This window comes from Scyliorhinus canicula, chromosome 2, assembly GCF_902713615.1.
Source record: "Scyliorhinus canicula chromosome 2, sScyCan1.1, whole genome shotgun sequence".
Taxonomy (NCBI): Eukaryota; Metazoa; Chordata; class Chondrichthyes; order Carcharhiniformes; family Scyliorhinidae; genus Scyliorhinus; species Scyliorhinus canicula.
In genome coordinates, this window is record NC_052147.1 from 242,970,537 (window position 1) to 242,990,680 (window position 20,144).

General features: G+C 47.3%; 1 protein-coding gene across 14 annotated transcripts in view; it reads left to right on the plus strand.

The window, feature by feature from the left end:
• LOC119962070 (R3H domain-containing protein 1-like) overlaps positions 1 to 20,144 on the plus strand; it is a 189,645-nt gene that overhangs the window by 156,476 nt on the left and 13,025 nt on the right. For all 14 annotated transcript variants that reach the window (XM_038789903.1, XM_038789908.1, XM_038789907.1 and 11 more), the window contains one exon: positions 25 to 169. In XM_038789903.1, coding sequence (XP_038645831.1) covers positions 25 to 169 — 145 coding nt within the window. The remainder of the gene's footprint in view (positions 1 to 24; positions 170 to 20,144) is intronic.

Below are 20,144 nucleotides of genomic sequence, written 5' to 3' on the forward strand. Positions count from 1 at the left end.
ATTGACTCTTTTTCTTTACAACAGAGCAGTCCACAGATAGGTAGTCCTGCTGTATCTCCAGCCCAATCTCCGGCACCGCAATCAATGGCAACTATAAAAAGTGTCCGCACTGGATTAGGACCCCTTCCATTAATGGCACAGTTCCCTCGATCTATGGTCCCTGGACAAGGTACTTGCTTCAGATATAGATCGCTGTATGATTGACCATCTTTGATTTTAATTGTGATGCATCATATTCCTTTGCTGTTGTGACTAATATATAGTCTTAATTCTGTGTCAATCGCTGAAAATATCTGTGCAGGAGGTTACAAAGGGCCAGAGACAGATTGATTGTGACAGGTGGTTGCATTGTAGTCATCCATTTTGGATTTGAAATAAAACGATCAAAATACTTTTCATGGCAGGAAACTAGAGTGTCTAGTACTAAAGGGAGTTTGGTATCTAGGTAAACAAATTACTACAAGTTGGTGTACAGATGAAAAAACAATCCAAAAGCCGAATCGCATGTTCGGCTTTATTTCAAAAGGGCTGGGATCCAAAGAAGGGAAGTTATGCTTCACTTGTGCAGAGCCTTGGTGCACTGTGTCCAGCTTTATATATCAAACTTCAGGAAGGACATATCAACCATGCAGGTGTTTAAAGATTTAAATAATGAGGACATGTCGCATAAATATTGTTTGTGTTCCCTTGAATGTCAAATGTGATCCAATTGAGATGTTTAAAATCCCATGGGTATTTGGTCAGTTACACAGACAAACTTTCCTCGTAACAAGGAACCACAATCTTAAAATTAGATCCTGGACAATCAGCAGTGAAATCAGGAGCCATTTTTTGCCAATGGAAATCTTGAACTAGGGAACGTTCCCCAAATGGCTGTGGAAGCTGATTCACTTCAAATTTTTAAAAACAAAATCAACAGATGTTTCTTTGGTGCAGATGATGTAGAGCTCATCCATGGTCTAATTATGCCGGAAGACGCTCAAGGAACTGAATAGTCTTCTACTTCTCCTATATTTGATAGTGTTCATCTTTTTTTTATGGCTTTGGTTGGACAGAGTAGGTGAGTTTAAAATTGACTTCAGATAGAGTTGTAAAAATACAAAACATCTTTCATTCATAGTTCCAGTGTGAGTTAACTACCTTCTTATCATTGATACAGTATGTTCAAAACAAAAGTGGTTGTATTGTATTTTATGATTGGTATTATTTCTTTGAAATATTAATGCGTGCAATCTTGCGGATAGGGCAGTAAACAACTTCATTACTTGTAAAGACAAATCCATCCGAGATATCTGCAATGGAAGATTAATATTCTTGAGCCAGAAAGGTTTTGCGTAAAAATAATAGCATAGCCAGCCATTTCTCGGAGTTTAGTGTTGAGAGATTTCTGGGTGAGAGAGAGAGAGATAGGCCCGGGGAAATAGTAATGCAATGCAAGCTTCTTAAAACAATCAAACGTATTGCACTCTTCAGGACAGACACAAAAATAACAAATCTCAAAGGGAACAACAATTTGTACTGCTTGAGTAGAGGGTACCGATTGATTGACAAAGTAGGCTTTGGTAGAGGTATTGCCATGGAGAATTTACCAGGGAATGGCTCCCCCAAGCTTTGTTTATAGTATAATCCGGGTAATTATTGGCCAGTGAGCTTGACGTCAGTGATAGTAAAATTGCTGCAAAAGCTTCTCGGAGATAGGATCTATGCACATTTGGAAGTCTTATTAGCGACAGACAGCATGGTTTTGTACGAGGGAGGTCATCTCTCACCAATTTTATTGAATCTTTTGAGGAGGTGACAAAAATGATTGACGAGGGAAGGTCTGTGAATGTTGTCTACATGGACTTTAGTAAAGCATTTGATCAGATCCTTCATGGCAGGCTGGTGGAAAAGATTATATCACATGGGGTCAGGGATGAACTGGCTGGATCCAGAACTGGATTGGTCAGAGAAGACAGAGGGCAGCATTGGAAGGATGATTTTTCCAAATGGTGGTCTGTAGCAAACAACAATGCAGCACAGGAACAGGCCCTTCTGCCCTCCAAGCCTGTGCCAATCAGTTGTCCTTTTTTTTTATAAATGTTTTTATTCAGTTTTCATATTTTATATTGAACAAATTACAAATTGTTAGGAGAGAAAAAGAACAAAAAAAACAAACAAACACGCAAAAATTAACATACATATTTACAGGTAAGCATCTTCGTAGTAGTAACTGCGCCCGCCCCCCCCCCCCCCCCCCCCCTTCAACATGTTTATTTAGTTTGGTTTTGGGCCTTAGCTAGCCATCGAACCCCCGTACCGACCCTGTAGCCCCCCCCCCCCCCCCCCCCCCCTCCCGCTACCTTCCCCCGACTATTCTTCCTCTTGTACGTTGGCCACAAATAGGTCCCGGAACAGTTGCATGAATGGCTCCCACGTTCTGTGGAAGCCGTCGTCCGACCCTCGGATGGCAAATTTGATTTTCTCCATTTGGAGAGATTCCGAGAGGTCGGACAGCCAGTCCGCAGCTCTGGGCGGTGCTGCTGACCGCCAGCCAAACAGGATTCTACGGCGGGCGATCAGGGAGGCAAAGGCAAGGGCGTCCGCCCTCCTCCCCAGGAATAGATCTGGCTGTTCTGAAACCCCGAAGACCGCCACTATCGGGCATGGCTCCACCCTCACTCCCACCACTTTGGACATAACCTCGAAGAAGGCTGTCCAGTACTCCACGAGTCTGGGGCAAGACCAGAACATGTGGGCGTGGTTGGCCGGGCCTCTTTGGCACCGTTCACATCTGTCTTCCACCTCCGGGAAGAACCTACTCATACGGGTTCTTGTTAAGTGGGCTCTATGTACCACTTTTAGTTGCGTCAGGCTGAGCCTTGCGCACGTGGAGGTGGAGTTGACCCTATGCAGTGCTTCGCTCCAGAGTCCCCACCCTATCTCCATCCCCAGGTCGTCCTCCCATTTCCTTCTTGTTGCGTCCAGTACGGTGTCGTCCCTATCTACCAGTCGGTCATACATGTCACTACAGTTCCCTTTCTCTAGGATACTTGCGTCCAGTAGGTCTTCCAGTAGTGTCTGTCGTGGCGGTTGTGGGTACGTCCTTGTCTCCTTTCGTAGGAAGTTTTGAGCTGCAGGTACCGTAGCTCGTTCCCCCCAGCTAGCTGAAATTTCTCTGTCAGTTCGTCCAGTGTTGCGATCCTGTCGTCCGTGTATAGGTCCCTGACTGTCAGTGTCCCCCCGTCCTGTCTCCACCTTTTGAAGGTGGCGTCAGTCAGTGCTGGTGTGAACCTATGGTTGTTGCAGATGGGAGCCCTGTTCGACATTTTGGTCAGGCCAAGTTGCTGCCGCAGTTGGTTCCATGATTGGAGGGTGGCTGTCACCACTGGGCTGCTGGAGTGTTTTTTGGGTGGGGATGGGAGTGCTGCCGTGGCGAGGGCCCGGAGGGAGGTTCCCATGCAGGAGGCCTCCTCCGCACGCACCCACTCAGCCTCTGGCTCCTGGATCCATCCCCTTACTCGCTCGGCTGTTGCTGCCCAGTGGTAGAATTGTAGATTCGGGAGGGCTAGCCCTCCCCTGGTTTTTGTTTTTTGTAAGACCTTCTTTGGGATCCTAGCATTTTTACCCCCCCATACGAACGCCATGATGAGTTTGTCCAGCGCTTTGAAAAAGGCCTTGGGGATGTAGATCGGAATGGATCTAAACAGGAAGAGGAACCTGGGCAGTACGTTCATTTTGATCGTCTGAACTCTCCCCGTGAGGGAGAGCGGGAGTGTGTTCCATCTTTGCAGGTCCTTTTTAACTTCCTCCGTCAGGCTGGTGAGGTTCCATTTGTGGATCCCTTTCCAGTCATGGGCTATTTGGATCCCCAGGTAGCGGAATTTATGTCGGGCTTGATTGAACGGCAGCCCCTTTAGTGCTGCCCCCCCCCCCCCCCCCCCCCCCCCCCCCCCCCCACCCCCCTGCGGGTGTACTGGGGAGATCTCACTTTTGCTCATGTTGAGTTTGTAGCCCGAGAAGGCTCCAAACTCTTTCAGGAGCGCGATGATTCCGTCCATGCTGCTTTGTGGGTCCGAGATGTAGAGGAGCAGATCGTCTGCATAGAGTGAGACTCTGTGCTCTCTGCCTCCCCTTCGGATCCCCCTCCAATTTATTGCTGCCCTGAGCGCAATTGCTAGCGGTTCGATTGCTAGTGCGAACAGCAGTGGGGACAGTGGGCATCCTTGTCTGGTGCCCCTGTGCAGCTGGAAGTATTGGGAGTTGGTATTGTTGGTCTGTACACTCGCCATGGGAGCGTTGTACAGGAGCTTTACCCAAGCGGTGAACCCTGTTCCAAGCCCGAACCGCTCCAGTACCTCTATGAGGTATTTCCACTCGACTCTGTCGAAGGCCTTTTCTGCGTCCAGGGAGACGATCACCTCTTGTGTTCTCTCCCCGGAGGGGGTCATTATCACGTTCAGCAGGCGCCTGATGTTCGCGGTAAGCTGTCTACCTTTGACAAAGCCCGTCTGGTCCTCTGTGACCACCTCAGGTACACAGTCTTCTAGCCTCTTGGCTAGGATTTTGGCCAGTATTTTGGCGTCTGCATTCAGCAGAGATATGGGTCTGTATGACCCACATTCCGTTGGGTCTTTGTCTTTCTTAGGTATCAGCGAGATTGAGGCCTGTGCTAACGTGGGTGGCAATGTGCCCCTAGCTAGCGAGTCTGTGAACATCTCCCGCAGGTGCGGGGCCAGCGCTGTCGCAAATTTTTTGTAGAAGTCCGCCGGGAATCCGTCCGGTCCCGGCGCCTTCCCCGCCTGCATGGAGCTAATGCTGTCCATGATCTCTCCCAGTGCTAGTGGTGCCAATCAGTTGTCCTACGTAGACCAACTGCCTGTATCCTTCTATACCCCATCTGTTCATGTTCCTATCCAGATAATCCAGAGGCGGGAGAGCAAACGGGGATAGGAACAGGGGAAAGAAGAGTAAATGGGGATAGGAACAGGGGAAACGGGGACAAATGAGGGGTATACGTGAGAGGGGGGGGAAAGGGAAGGACAGGGGGACGGACGCACAGGGAGGGAGGGACCAGGGGGGGGGGGGGCACAAAGGGAAGGAGGGACAAACAAGGCGAGAAAAGGAATAGCAATAGGGCTACAAAGTGCCACAACCAAGGGCTCTGAACAAGGAATTGCTACAAGCATCCACCCAGTATGGTCTCTGGGCGAGGGAGACCCCTGAGTGAAGGGGACTACCCGCGTGGTGGAAGCACAGTGGGCGGCCATGTCAGGTGCCCCCTATACGAAGGGAAACCCCGGAGCGCAGGGACCTGACCGCATAGAGAGAACAATGACAGCGGCCATCCTGGACGGTCCCCTAACAAAGGGAAACTCCGGAGGGCAGGGGTGCGTCCACCAGGTAGGTATGGTTAATCCCACAGGAGCGAGCGGACAGAAGCCCCCCCCCCCCCACCAGGATAGGCAATTGGAATAGGCAAGTGAAAAGTTCCAGAGTCCTCACCCATCTAAGAAATATGAAGGCTGATATAGTGTTCCTCCAAGAGTCACACCTGAGAGAGCAGGACCGACTGCGGGTAAGAAACGGCTGTGTCGGACAGACCTACCATTCCTGCTATGCGACGAGGGCCAGGGGGGCTGGCAATACTGATCAGCAAGAGGGCGATGTTTAGGGCGACAAAGATTGTTACGGACCCAGGAGGACGGTACGTCATGGTCAGCGAGGCCCTGGAGGGGGCATCGGGCGTCCTAGTTAACGTGTACCGTGCCCAACTGGGACGACACGAGCTTCATCAAAAAGACCATGGCAGAAATCCCTGACATAGCGACGCGCCGACTAATCATGGGGGGGACTTCAACTGTGTACAGGATCCAACGACTGACAGATCAAGCCCCAAAACAGGGGAAACCTCAAGCATGTCAAAGGAACTCGGTCACTTTATGGAACAGATGGGAGCAGTGGACCCCTGGACCCACGCAGGGGAGGAGTTCTTCTTCTCCCCAGTACACAAAGTATACACCAGAATTGACTTCTTTGTGGTGGGGAAAATGGTGCTTCCGGGGATAGACAAAGTGGAATACTCTGCAATTGTGATATCCGACCACACTCCACACTACATGGACGTGAGGCTGGAGACGGGCAGGGCCCAGCGCCCCACATGGAGGTTGGACATTGCCCTACTAGCTGACAACGCCTTCAACAAAAAGATATAGCAGAGTACACTGAGGACAACCAGAATGGGGTTGTCTGTCCACGTTCTGGGAAGCATTAAAGGCTGTACTAAGAGGGGAAATCATCGCTTTCAAAGCGCGAAGTGATAGGGAGGAAAGGGCGGCTAGGCAGCAGCTGGTTGACTCCATACTGGAGGTAGACCATAAATACTCCCAAGGCCTCGACCGTATACTCCTGGCTGAGAAGAAAGAGCGACAAAGGAACTTTGATTTGCTCTCCACCAGGAAAGCAGTGCACCAACTCCGGCAGGCACATGGGACCCTACAGGAACACGGAGACAAAGCCAGACACACATCAGCTGAGAAAGCAGGCAGCCACCAGAGAAATTGCACAAATCAGGGATATCAGAGGCACATTAGAAACTGAACCAGAAAAGATTAACAAAACCTTCAAGGCCTTCTACCAAGGGCTGTACACCTCAGAGCCCCCAATGGGGGAGTCCGGGATGAAACAGTTGATGGACTGGACATACCAGTCATGGGAGAGGGCAGAAAACGGAGCCAGGAAGCACCACTAACACTGGGATAGATCATGGACATCATCAGCTCCATGCAGGCGAGGAAAGCGCCAGGACGAGACGGGTTCCGGGAAGCCTTCTACAAAACATTTGCGACAACACTGACCCTGACCCCGCACCTGCGGGAGATTTTCACAGACTCACCCACGCTAGCACAGGCCTCAATCTCACTGATACCGAAGAAAGATAAAGACCCAGTGGAATGTGGGTCATACAGACCCATACAGATAACGAGATGGTGGGGCAGGCAATAAACTCAAAGAAATAACTGATGCATGTAGAAATGGTACAGCAGTTATCATGGGGGATTTTAATCTACATGTCGATTGGTTTAACCAGGTCGGTCAAGGCAACCGCGAGGAGGAGTTTATAGAATGTATCCGCGATAGTTTCCTAGAACAGTATGTAATGGAACCTACGAGGGAACAAGCGGTCCTAGATCTTGTCCTGTGTAATGAGACAGGATTGATTCATGATCTCATAGTTAGGGATCCTCTCGGAAGGAGCGATCACAATATGGTGGAATTTAAAATACAGATGGAGGGTGAGAAACTAAAATCAAATACTAGTGTTTTGTGTTTAAACAAAGGAGATTACAAGGGGATGAGAGAAGAACTAGCTAAGGTAGACTGGGAGCTAAGACTTTATGGTGGAACAGTTGAGGAACAGTGGACAACCTTCCAAGCGATTTTTCACAGTGCTCAGCAAAGGTTTATACCAACAAAAAGGAAGGACGGAAGAAAGAGGGAAAATCGACCGTGGATATCTAAGGAAATAAGGGAGAGTATCAAATTGAAGGAAAAAGCATATAAAGTGGCAAAGATTGCTGGGAGATTAGAGGACTGGGAAATCTTTAGGGGGCAACAGAAAGCTACTAAAAAAGCTATAAAGAAGAGTAAGATAGAGTATGAGAGTAAACTTGCTCAGAATATAAAAACAGACAGTAAAAGTTTTTACAAATATATAAGACAAAAAAGAGTGGCTAAGGTAAATATTGGTCCTTTAGAGGATGAGAAGGGAGTTTTAATAATGAGAAATGAGGAAATGGCTGAGGAACTGAACAGGTTTTTTGGGTCAGGCTTCACAGTGGAAGACACAAATAACATGCCAGCGACTGATAGAAATGAGGCTATGACAGGTGAGGACCTTGAGAGGATTGTTATCACTAAGGAGGGAGTGATGGGCAAGCTAATGGGGCTAAAGGTAGACAAGTCTCCTGGCCCTGATGGAATGCATCCCAGAGTGCTAAAAGAGATGGCTAGGGAAATTGCAGATGCACTAGTGATAATTTACCGAAATTCACTAGACTCTGGGGTGGTCCTGGTGGATTGGAAATTAGCAAACGTGACGCCACTGTTTAAAAAAGGAGGTAGGCAGAAAGCAGGAAATTATAGGCCAGTGAGTTTAACTTCGGTAATAGGGAAGATGCTGGAATCTATCATCAAGGAAGAAATTGCGAGGCATCTGGATAGAAATTGTCCCATTGGGCAGACGCAGCATGGGTTCGTTAAAGGCAGGTCATGCCTAACTAATTTAGTGGAATTTTTTGAGGACATTACCAGTGCAGTAGATAACGGGGAGCCGATGGATGTGGTATATCTGGATTTCCAGAAAGCCTTTGACAAGGTGCCACACAAAAGGTTGCTGCATAAGATAAAGATGCATGGCATTAAGGGTAAAGTAGTAGCATGGATAGAGGATTGGTTAATTAATAGAAAGCAAAGAGTTGGGATAAATGGGTGTTTCTCTGGTTGGCAATCAGTAGCTAGTGGTGTCCCTCAGGGATCCGTGTTGGGCCCACAATTGTTCACAATTTACGTAGATGATTTGGAGTTGGGGACCAAGGGCAATGTGTCCAAGTTTGCAGATGACACTAAGATGAGTGGTAAAGCGAAAAGTGCAGAGGATACTGGAAGTCTGCAGAGGGATTTGGATAGGTTAAGTGAATGGGCTCGGGTCTGGCGGATGGAATACAATGTTGACAAATGTGAGGTTATCCATTTTGGTAGGAATAACAGCAAACGGGATTAGTATTTAAACGATAAAATATTAAAGCATGCCGCTGTGCAGAGAGACCTGGGTGTGCTAGTGCATGAGTCACAGAAAGTTGGTTTACAGGTGCAACAGGTGATTAAGAAGGCAAATGGAATTTTGTCCTTCATTGCTAGAGGGATGGAGTTTAAGACTAGGGAGGTTATGTTGCAATTGTATAAGGTGTTAGTGCGGCCACACCTGGAGTATTGTGTTCAGTTTTGGTCTCCTTACTTGAGAAAGGACGTACTGGCGCTGGAGGGTGTGCAGAGGAGATTCACTAGGTTAATCCCAGAGCTGAAGGGGTTGGATTATGAGGAGAGGTTGAGTAGACTGGGACTGTACTCGTTGGAATTTAGAAGGATGAGGGGGGATCTTATAGAAACATTTAAAATTATGAAGGGAATAGATAGGATAGATGCGGGCAGGTTGTTTCCACTGGCGGGTGACAGCAGAACTAGGGGGCATAGCCTCAAAATAAGGGGAAGTAGATTTAGGACTGAGTTTAGGAGGAACTTCTTCACCCAAAGGGTTGTGAATCTATGGAATTCCTTGCCCAGTGAAGCAGTTGAGGCTCCTTCATTACATGTTTTTAAGGTAAAGATAGATAGTTTTTTGAAGAATAAAGGGATTAAGGGTTATGGTGTTCGGGCCGGAAAGTGGAGCTGAGTCCACAAAAGATCAGCCATGATCTAATTGAATGGCGGAGCAGGCTCGAGGGGCCAGATGGCCTACTCCTGCTCCTAGTTCTTATGTTCTTATGTTCTTATCTCACTACTGAATGCAGATGTCAAAATCCTAGCCAAAAGGCTAGAAGCTGCCTACCAGAGGTAGTCGCAGAGGACCAGATGGGCTTTGTCAAAGGTAGACCACTCAGGCGCCTGCTGAACGTGATAATGACCCCCTCTGGGGAGAGAGTTCCAGAGGTGATCGTCTCCCTAGACGTAGAAAAGGCCTTCGACAGAGTTGAATGGAAATACCTCATAGAGGTACTGGAGCGGTTCAGGCTTGGAACATGGTTCACCTCTTGGGTAAAACTCCTATACAATGCTCCCATGGCGAGCATACGGACCAATAACACCAACTCCCGAAACTTCGAGCTGCACAGGGGCATCAGACAAGGATGCCCACTGTCCCCGCTGCTGTTTACTCTAGCGATCGAGCCACTACCAATTGCGCTCAGTGCAGTAAAAAGCTGGCGGGGGATCCGAAGGGGCGGCAGAGAGTACAGAGTCTCACTCTATGCAGATGACCTGTTCCTCTACAATTCGGACCCACAAAGCAGCATGGCCGGAAGCATGGATAAAGCAATAGGGGCCTACCAATCTGGGGGCCGGTTGGTTCCAGAGGGGGGCCTTCTTTCATCCGCGCCAGACCCCTGTAGGGCTCCGCCATATTTCCCGGGGCCGGCACGGAGAAGGAACGCATGCGCAGAAATACGCCGGCCGCTCCGCGCGTTCGCCAACTTGCGCCAGCCCTTTGCCGCCTGCAGGGACGACTCCGGCAGCAACCTAGCTCCCTAGAAAGGTGAGAATTCCTCACTTTCGGGGGTCGTTGACGCCGGAGTTGTTGGCACCGGTTTTCCCACTAGTGTGGTGACATAGCCCCATTCTTAGAGAATCCCGCCCCAGATCTCTCTGTTGATTTGTACAGCCAGAAACAATGCTGGTGGCATTGGCAGTACGCAGAAATCATTGAAAACAGCAGGCAGCACCGATTGCGCTCCTGAAAGAGTTTGCCGCCTTCTCGGGCTACAAACTCCACATGAGCAAAAGGGAGATCTTCCTGGTGCGCCCACAAGTAGGGGGGGCAGCACTGACGGGACTGAAGTTTAAACAAGCCGCTACCTGGGGATCCAAAGAGCCCATGACTGGAAAGGGATCCACAAATGGAACCTCACCAGTCTGACCGAGGAAGTAAAAAAGGACCTGCAAAGATGGAACACACTCCCACTCTCCCTCGCAGGGAGAGTCCAGACGATCAAAATGAACGTACTGCCCAGGTACCTCTTCCTACTTGGATCCATCCCAATCTACATCCCCAAGGCCTTTTTCAAAGCACTAGATAAACTAATCATTGGGGGGGGGGGGGGGGGTCCTCCCTCTGGGCTCTCACAATGGCGGCACTCCCATCCCTACCCAAGAAACACTTCCGCAGCCCGGTGTGAACAGCCACCCTCCAGTCCTGGAACCAACTATGGCAGCAATTTAATTTGGCCTGACCAAAATGTCGGACAAAGCTGCCATCAGCAACACCATAGGTTCACACCTGCGCTGACTGACGCTACCTTTAAAAAGTGGGGACAGGACGGAGGGACAATGACAGTCAGGGACCTATACACAGACGGCAGGATCGCAACACTGGACGAACTGACAAAGAAATTCCAGCTAGTCAGGGGGAACGAGCTAAGGTACCTGCAACTCAAAAACTTCCTATGAAAGGAGACAGGGACGTACCCACAACTGCCACGACAGACATTACTGGAACAGTTACTGGAGGCAAGTTACTAGATACTAGATAAAGGAAACTGTAGCGACATGTATAACCGACTGGTAGAAAGGGCCGACACCGTACTAGATGCAACAAGAAAGAAATGGGAGGAGGACCTGAGGATTGAGATAGGGTGGGGACTCTGGAGCGAAGCATTGCATAGGGTCAACTCCACATGCGCAAGGTTCAGCCTGATGCAACTAAAAGTGGTACATAGAGCCCACTTAACAAGAACCCATACGAGTAGGTTCTTCCCGGAGGTGGAGGATAGATGTCAACGGTGCCAAGGAGGCCCGGCCAATCACGCCCACATGTTCTGGTTTTGCCCCAGACTTGTGGAGTACTGGACAGCCTTCTTCGAGGCAATATCCAAAGTGGTGAGGGTGGAGCCATGCCCGAAAGTGGCAGTCTGTGGGGTTTCAGAGCAGGCAGATCTATTCCTGGGAAGGAGGGTGGACGCCTTTGCCTCCCCGATCGCCCGCAGTAGAATCCTGTACGGTTGACGGTCAGCAGCACCACCCAAAGCTGCAGACTGGCGGTCCGACCTCTCAGAATCTCTCCAAATGGAGAAAATCAAATTCGGCACCCGAAATGATAGCCGGAAGGAGGGCACGGAAAATGTTAGCAAACTTGGCATCTCCAGGAACAGAGAGCAAGGAGAATACAGGCGAAAGACGGGACGAACGGTTGAAGCGGAGGTGAGCGCAAGATGACAACGGCGGCGAAATCCATCCGGGAGAAGCAAGCGTCAACACCAGCACGCAGACCCATTCAAGTATTGCCCTCTGTAATTGTTTCTCCGGCATCCAAATATATATCTACCTCCCCAGTCTCCTCCACCCCACAAACAGATGCCTACTTATGTGTTGTAAATAATATTGCCAACTGTACAGAGTTGTTGCTGTTGAACTGGTGCATAATAGCTTACTAGTTACCTTATTTGATTTTTTATTTATTTTTCATTATTTTTTTGGCATGTTTGTGTGTGCCCTTCTCTTGTAAATATACCATGTTCAAAAACTCAGTAAAAAAACATTTATTAAAAAAAGATTGCACGTGTTGCAGATAATGATGAAGATAGTCAGAGAATACAACAGACAGGCTTCAAAATTGGGCAGAGAAATGGCAGATGGAATTTAACCTGGACAAATGCAAGGTGATGCATTTTGATAGATCCAATTCAGGTGGGAGGTATAAAATAAATAGCAGAACCAACAGGAGCATAGAGACACAGAGATCTAGGCATTCAGATCCTTAAAAGTGGCACCACAGGTGGAAATGGTGGGAAAGAAAGCATATGGCATGCTTGCCTTCGCAGGGCGGGGTATCGAGTATAAAAGCTCAAAAATTATGTTATAGTTATATAGAACATTGATTCGGCCACATTTGGAATACTGTGTCCAATTCTGGTCACTGCACTACCAGAAGGATATGGAGGCTTTGGAGAGAGTACAGAAAAGGTTTACCAGGATGTTGCCTGGTATGGAGGGCATTGGCTATGAGGAGAGATTGAATAAACTGGGATTGTTCTCCCTTGAGAGACGGAGGCTGAGGGGGCGACCTGATAGAAGTTTATGAAATAATTTGGAATTTCGATAGGGTGAACAGTTGGAGGCTTTTTCCCAGGGCGGAAATGATAATTACAAGAGGTACAAGTTCAAGGTAAGGGGGGAACGGTTCAGTGGAACTGAGGGGGGAAGGTGGTGGCCTGGAATGCACTGCCAAGTGAGGTTGTTGAGGCAGAAACATTGGTGATCTTTTAAGACTTATTTGGATAGGCACATGAACAGACAGGGTATAGAAGGATACAGGCGATTGGCCTAGATAGGACACGTGATCGGATCAGGCTTGGATGGCCGAAGGACCTGTTTCTGTGCTGTGTTCTTGTTTGTTTTCGTCAATAAGGCACAATGTGTGGACATGCTTTTCGTTTGTAAAGGTTAGCCGTGTGTGTGAATATATGTCGCTTCTCACACGTGGAAATGGGCCACACTGCAAGCCTGACTAACTTAAATTGGTTGTTAGAATCATTCATGGCATGCTCAGGATTGTTTAACACAGGATTGCTGTTCAATCATGGAATCACATCTAATGTTGGATACTATATTTTGAGTTTTGCAAGCATAGGCTGCTTGAGTGCACTAAGTACTTGTATGTTGCAAACAACCAAAGGAGTGTGCCGTTTGACATGATTCACCAGTCATTGGGATTTACAGACTACATACCTAGCATCACACCAGCAGTAAGATTCATATACCACATTACTTATAAATACCAACAGGAGCCAGTTGATCTAAAAAGGCGTATTTTTGTGATGGAGCTTTTTGTAACCATTTCAGGCAAGTTCAGGCGGCACGGTGGCACAATGTTTAGCACTGCTGCCTCAGCACCAGGGACTCGGGTTCAATTCCAGCCTTGGGTGACTGTGGAGTTTTTGTACATTCTCCCTGTGTCTGCATGGGTTTCCTCCTACAGTTCAAAGATGTGTAGGTTAGGTAGATTGGCCAATCTTTAAAAGAAAGTTGTCCCTTTTTGTCCAAAGATGTGCAGGGTAAGTGGAGCTATGGGGATAAGGCTTACCTAGGGTGCTCTTTCAGTGGGTTGGTGCAGACTCGATGGGCCGAATGAATTCCTCCTGCGCTGTAGAGATTCTATGTTGACTGAGACACTTTACAGATCTATGAATATGACGAGAAGGGTCTTCAGGCCTTCATGTAGGTTATGTACTGGGACCCATTGATTCAACCGCATATTCTAGCATCAATCCTTGTTGAATCGAAGAACTAACCTCTTTGCTGGAACTTTGGATATTTGGTTGCCCAATCTGTTTACCCTCCTGCAACATCCCTTAATAAAATCCCTACAGTACAGAAGGAGGCCATTTGGCCCATCAACTCTCTGAAAGAGCACGCTACCTAGGCCTGCTCCCCTGCCCTAGCCCGTAACCTAACCCACAGATCTTTGGACACTAAGGGGCAATTTAACATGGCCAGTCAACCTAATGTGCACATCTTTGGACTGATGATGTGGAGATGCCGGCGTTGGACTGGGGTGAGCACAGTAAGAAGTTTTACAACACCAGGTTAAAGTCCAATCTTTGGACTGTGGGAGGAAAGCGGAGTCCCTTGAGGATACCGATGCATATACTGGGAGAACGTGCAAGCTCCAAAAGTCACCCAAGGCCGAAATCAAACCCGGGTCCCTGGTCTGTGAAGCAGCTGTGATAACCAATGTGTCACCATAAACAGTCACATCAGATATGCTGCTGTCCATCGTGAATACAACACCAACCTACAAGAGAATATGGCACGAACTATTGAACAAACCAGCTCATGTATATAATTCACTCCTCAATCAGTATGGTATTGCACGTTGAATATCTGGTGAAATGAATTATTTTTCAGTACAAATCAGATATAATAGTCCTTTATGCACTTAACAGTAATCTTTATAAACAGGCGAAATGATGGCTGGTTGGGGATCAGACTTGTTACAACTCAGAGCTCAGTACCTTAAACTTATACAAATCCAAAGAATAATTACAAATACCCCAATTTTATCCATTTCTCTTTCACATGACCATCTCCACAATTCTGCATTGCAGCATTATATCAAAGTTAAAATGGAACTAATAACCTTTTAGTTTTCTTCACTTAGCAAGTTGGGTTTTTTTCAGATCAGTACCACTTCCCTACTCTATCGTAGCCATGCTTTCATTCTTGTTACTTATTTTATTAATTCACTTGTTTCTTGCAAGGCCAGCATTTGTTGCCCATCCCTAATTGCTTTTGAGAAAGTTTGGTGAGCCACTGCCTTGAAGCCCTGCAGTCCATATCGTGTAGGCATGCCCACAGTGCTGTGAGGAAGAGTGTTCCAGGTTATTGACCCAACGACGGTGAAGGTACCACAATAACACCCAAGTCAGGATGCTGTGTGGCTTTGAGGGGAGCTTACAGGTGGTGGTGTTCCCATTCTTTTGTTAGGAAAAGAAAAGGTAATTTTAAAGGATTTGCATTTGTCGTGGTAAACATTAGAAATAACTTTAAATTTAATCCTCTCAAAACTGTATGTTTCTGTGTCTGGAAGGGGGTTTGAGGGTTGGTTATATTCCAACTGTGATTCAACTGTGCTTAGTGAGTTATGGTGTGAAGAATAAATAGAACAAGCAGGGGTTGCTTCTCAACTGGAGGCCGTTTAGTAATAAAATAAAATTCTAAGTTTCAATTTTAGCTAGGTATATTGCAATTTGCGTCAGGACACTGGTGAGTGAACTCTCAAATCTGCCAGAAGAAGCTGGACAGGATAAGGGAATTACACACGTGCAAGCTTTCTAAGGAACGAGTTACAGTCCAGATAACCAGGGAATTAAAACCGAAAGAAGACGACGGAAGTTAAGAGAACAGAGACTAAGATATTAAGGATGGCTAATCAAATTGTTTTGAATTGTTCCAAATTCAAGAGACAATTGCAGTAACTAGATTTTCGGTGGAGAGTTTGAGGACTCTGGGTCTGTATTCGTTGGAGTTTACAAGGATGAGAGGGGATCTAATTGAAACTTACGAGATACCGCATGGCCTGGATAGAGTGGACGTGGAGAGGATGTTTCCACTTGTCGGAAAGACTAGAACCAGAAGACACCATCTCAAACTAAAGGAACGATCCTTTAAAACAGAGATGAGGAGGAATTTCTTCAGCCAGAGGGTGGTGAATCTGTGGAACTCTTTGCCGCAGAAATTCCTCCTCATCTCTGTTTTAAAGGATCGTCCATTTAGTCTGAGATTGTGCCCTCCCATTCTAGTTTTTCCTACAAGTGGAAACATCCTCTCCACGTCCAAGTTTCAATAAGATCCCCCCTCATCCTTCTAAACTCAATGAGTACAGACCCAGAGTCCTTAACTGTTCCTCATATGACAAGCTCGACATAGAAAGTGGGAAATATTTATACTGTGGAGTGAGAGAATGAAAGATGAGTCATAGCCACAGAAACCAAAGGAACAGAATGCTAATAGCCACAGAAACACAGGGAAAGAGTGCTCATGGCAATTGTCAGAGAGAATAAAAGCTGTGAAAGGCTAAACAGCAGAGAAACTAACATCAGAGGGTAAACTGTGACAGATGTAGATCTGGGGGGAGGGGGGGAAGCAAAGGGGAGAAAAGGTAAGGAAAGGGGGAGAAAATATGAGGGGGGAATTAATACATATAAAGAAAGATGAGAAAGAAAGAAATGGTACAAGACAGTTTAAAATGAAAAGGGATGAAAACAAAGGGCCCGAGGTGGGGTGGAGTTAATCATCTGAAGTTGTTGAATTCGATGTTCAGGCCGGAAGGCTGTAGCGTGTCTAACCGGAAGATGAGATGTTGTTCCTCCAGTTTGCGTTGAGCTTCACTGGAACATTGCAGTAGGCCAAGGACAGACATGTGGGCATGGGAGCAGGGTTTTGTGTTAAAATGGCCAGCAACGGGATGGTCGGGGTCCTGAATGTGCACAGACCAAAGGTGCTCAGCAAAGTGATCACCCAGTCTGCGTTTGGTCTCTCCGATATAGAGGAGACCACATTGCGAGCAGCGAATGCAATAGACCAAATTGAAAGAGGTGCAAGTGAAACGCTGCTGAACCTGGAATGAGTGTTTTGGGCCTAGAATGTTAAGCATGGAAGCGGTAACGGGGCAGGTGTTTCACCTTCTGCGGTTACATGGGAAGGTGCCACAGGTGATGGGAGAGGTGTTGGGTATGGTGGAGAAGTGGACTAGATTATCTCAGCGGGAACGGTCTCTGTGGTATGCTGTGAGAGGGAGTGAAGGGAAGATGTGTTTGGTGGTGGCATCATGCTGCCGTTGGCGAAAATGGCGGAGGATACTGAGGCTGGTGGGGTGAAATATGAGAATGAGGGGGACTCTCTCCTTGTTCTGGGAGGTAGGGGAGGGGGCAAGGGTAATGGTTCGGGAGATGGACCGCACAATGTTGAGGGCCCTGTCAACAACTGTAGGTGGAAAAACACAGTTGAGCAAGAAGGAACACAATTTCGAAGCACCGTTTTAGTAAGTGGCATCGTCGGAACAAATGCGACGGAGTCAACGGAGCTGGGAGAAAGAGATGGAGTCCTTATAGGGTGTAGGGTGCAGAGAGCTATAGTCCAGATTTCTGTGGGAGTCGGTGGGCTTGTAATGGATATTAGTAGATAGTCTATTGCCGGAGATTGAAACAGAAAGGCCAAGGAAGGGAAGGGAAGTGCCTGAGATGGACCAGGTGAAAGTGAGGGTTGGAAACTGGAAGCGAAGTTGATTAATTTTTCCAGGTCCGTACGAGAGCATGAAGCGGCACCAAAATAGTCATCAGTGTACCGGTAAAGGAATTGTGGGAGAGGACCCGGGGAGGCCTGGAACAAGGAATATTACACATACCTCCTAAAAAGGCAAGCGTAGCTAAGACCGATGCAGGTGTTTCCCCCCTTTCCTTACCTTTTCTCCCCCCTTCCCCTCCCCCCTACATCTGTCACAGTTTACCTTCTGATGTTAATTTCTCTGCTGTTTGGCCTTTCACACCTTTTGTCCTCTATGGGGACTGCCATTAGCACTCTTTCCCTTGGTTTCTTTAGCTATTAACACTCTTTTCCCTTGGAGTTTTGTGGCTACGACTCGTCTTTAATTCTCTCACTGCTCAGTATAAATATTTCCCACTTTCTATGTCTTTTAGCTTTGACAAAAAGTCATCTGGACTCAACGTTAGCTCTTTTCTGGCCCTACAGATGCTGCCAGACCTGCTGAGATTTTTTTAGAACATACAGTGCAGAAGGAGGCCATTCGGCCCATCAAATCTGCACCGACCCACTCAAGTCCTCACTTCCACCCTATCCCCGTAGCCCAATAACCCCTAACCTTTTTGGTCACTAAGGGCAATTTATCATGGCCAATCCACCTAACCTGCACGTCTTTGGACTGTGGGAGGAAACCGGAGCATCCGGAGAAAACCCACGCAGACACGGGGAGAACGTATTTTCTGGTAGAAAATAGTCTGTCTCCATTTCTCCTTCCAAAGTGCATAACCTCACACTTTTCCACATTGTATTCCATCTGTCACTTCTTTGCCCACTATCCTAGCCTGTCCATGTCCTTCTGCAGCCCGCCTCCTTCCTCAATACTACCTGTCCCTCTGCAGATCTTTGTATCATCTGCAAACTTGGCAAAAGCGCCTTCAGTTCCTTCTTCCAGATCATTAATGTATATTGTGAAAAGTTGTGGTCCCAGCACAGACTCCTGAGGCACACCACTTGTCACCGTCTGCCATCCTGAAAATGACCCCTTTATCCCCACTCTCTGCCTTCTGCAAGTCAGCCAATCCTCTATTCACGCCAGGATCTTATTTATAACACCATGGGCACCTTGTCAAAGGCGTTCTGAAAATCTAAATAAATCATGTCCACTGGTTCTCCTTTGTCTAACTTCCTTGTTACTTCCTCAAAGAACTCTAACATATTTATCAGACTGACCTCCCCTTGACGAAGCCGTGCTGACCCAATCCTATTTTATCATGCATTTCCAAATACTCAGTGATTTCATCTTTAATAATCTTTTACCAATGACACCAAGTCAGACTAACTGGCCTATAATTTCCCGTCTTCTGCCTCCCTCCCTTCTTAAACAGTGGTGTTACATCAGCCACTTTCCAGTCCTCTGGGACCCTTCCTGCCTCCAGTGGTTCCTAAAAGATCACCACCAATGCCTCCACAATCTCCTCAGCTATCTCTTTTAGAACCCTGGGGTGTAGTCCATCTGGTCCAGGTGATTTATCCACCTTCAGACCTTTCAGTTTCCCCAGAACCTTCTCTTTGTGGCAACTGCATTCACCTCTGCCCCCTGATTCTCTTGGAGATCTGGCATCCCACTGGTGTCTTCCACTGTGAAGACTGATGCAAAGTAACTATTCAGTTCGTCTGCCATTTCTTTGTTTGCTATTATTACTTCTCCAGCCACATTTTCAGTGGTCCAATGTCTATTTTTGCCTTTCTTTTACCTTTTATATGTTGGAACTCTTCCTAGCTTTTTATATTACTAGCTAGCTTGCACTCATATTTCATCTTCTTCCCCACCTCCCCATTGCTTTTTTAGTTGTCCTCTGCTCACTTTTAAAGGCTTCCCAATCCTCTGGTTTCCCACTAACCCTTGCTTTCTTTTGCTTTTATGCTGTCCTTGACTTTCCCCGTCAGCCATGGATGCCTTATCCTCCCCTGAGCATGTTTCCTCCTCCTTGGGAAGAATTTCTGTTGTGCCTACCGAATAACCACCGCCATTGCTGTTCCACCGTCTTCCCTGCTAGGCTCCTTTTCCAATCAACTCTGGCCTGCTCCTTCTTCACGTCTTTGTAGTTACCCTTATTTAATTGTAATACCATTACATCTGATTCCAGCTTCTCCATCTCAAATTGCAGGGTAAATTCTATCATATTGTGGTCACTGCTTCCTAAGGGTTCGTTCACCTTAGGTTCCCTAATCAAGTCTGCCTCATTGCAGATCCAGAATTGCCTATTCCCTAGTAGGCTCTGTCACAAGCTGCTCCAAAAACCTATCTCTTAGACATTCCACAAATTCATTTTCTTGGGATCCACCACCAACCTGATTTTCCCAATCCACCTCCATATTGAAGTCCCCCATGATTATTGTAATATTACCCTTTTTACATGCATTTTCTTTCTCCTGATTTATTTTCTGCCCCACATCCTGACTACTGCTAGGGGGTCTGTACATAACTCCCGTCAGGGTCTTTTTACCTTTGCTATTCCTCAACTCTTCCCACAGAGATTCTATGCCTGCTGATCCTATATCGCTCCTTGCTATCGATTTAATTACATTCCTTACTAACAATGCAACCCCACATCCTTTGCCCATCTGCCTGTCCT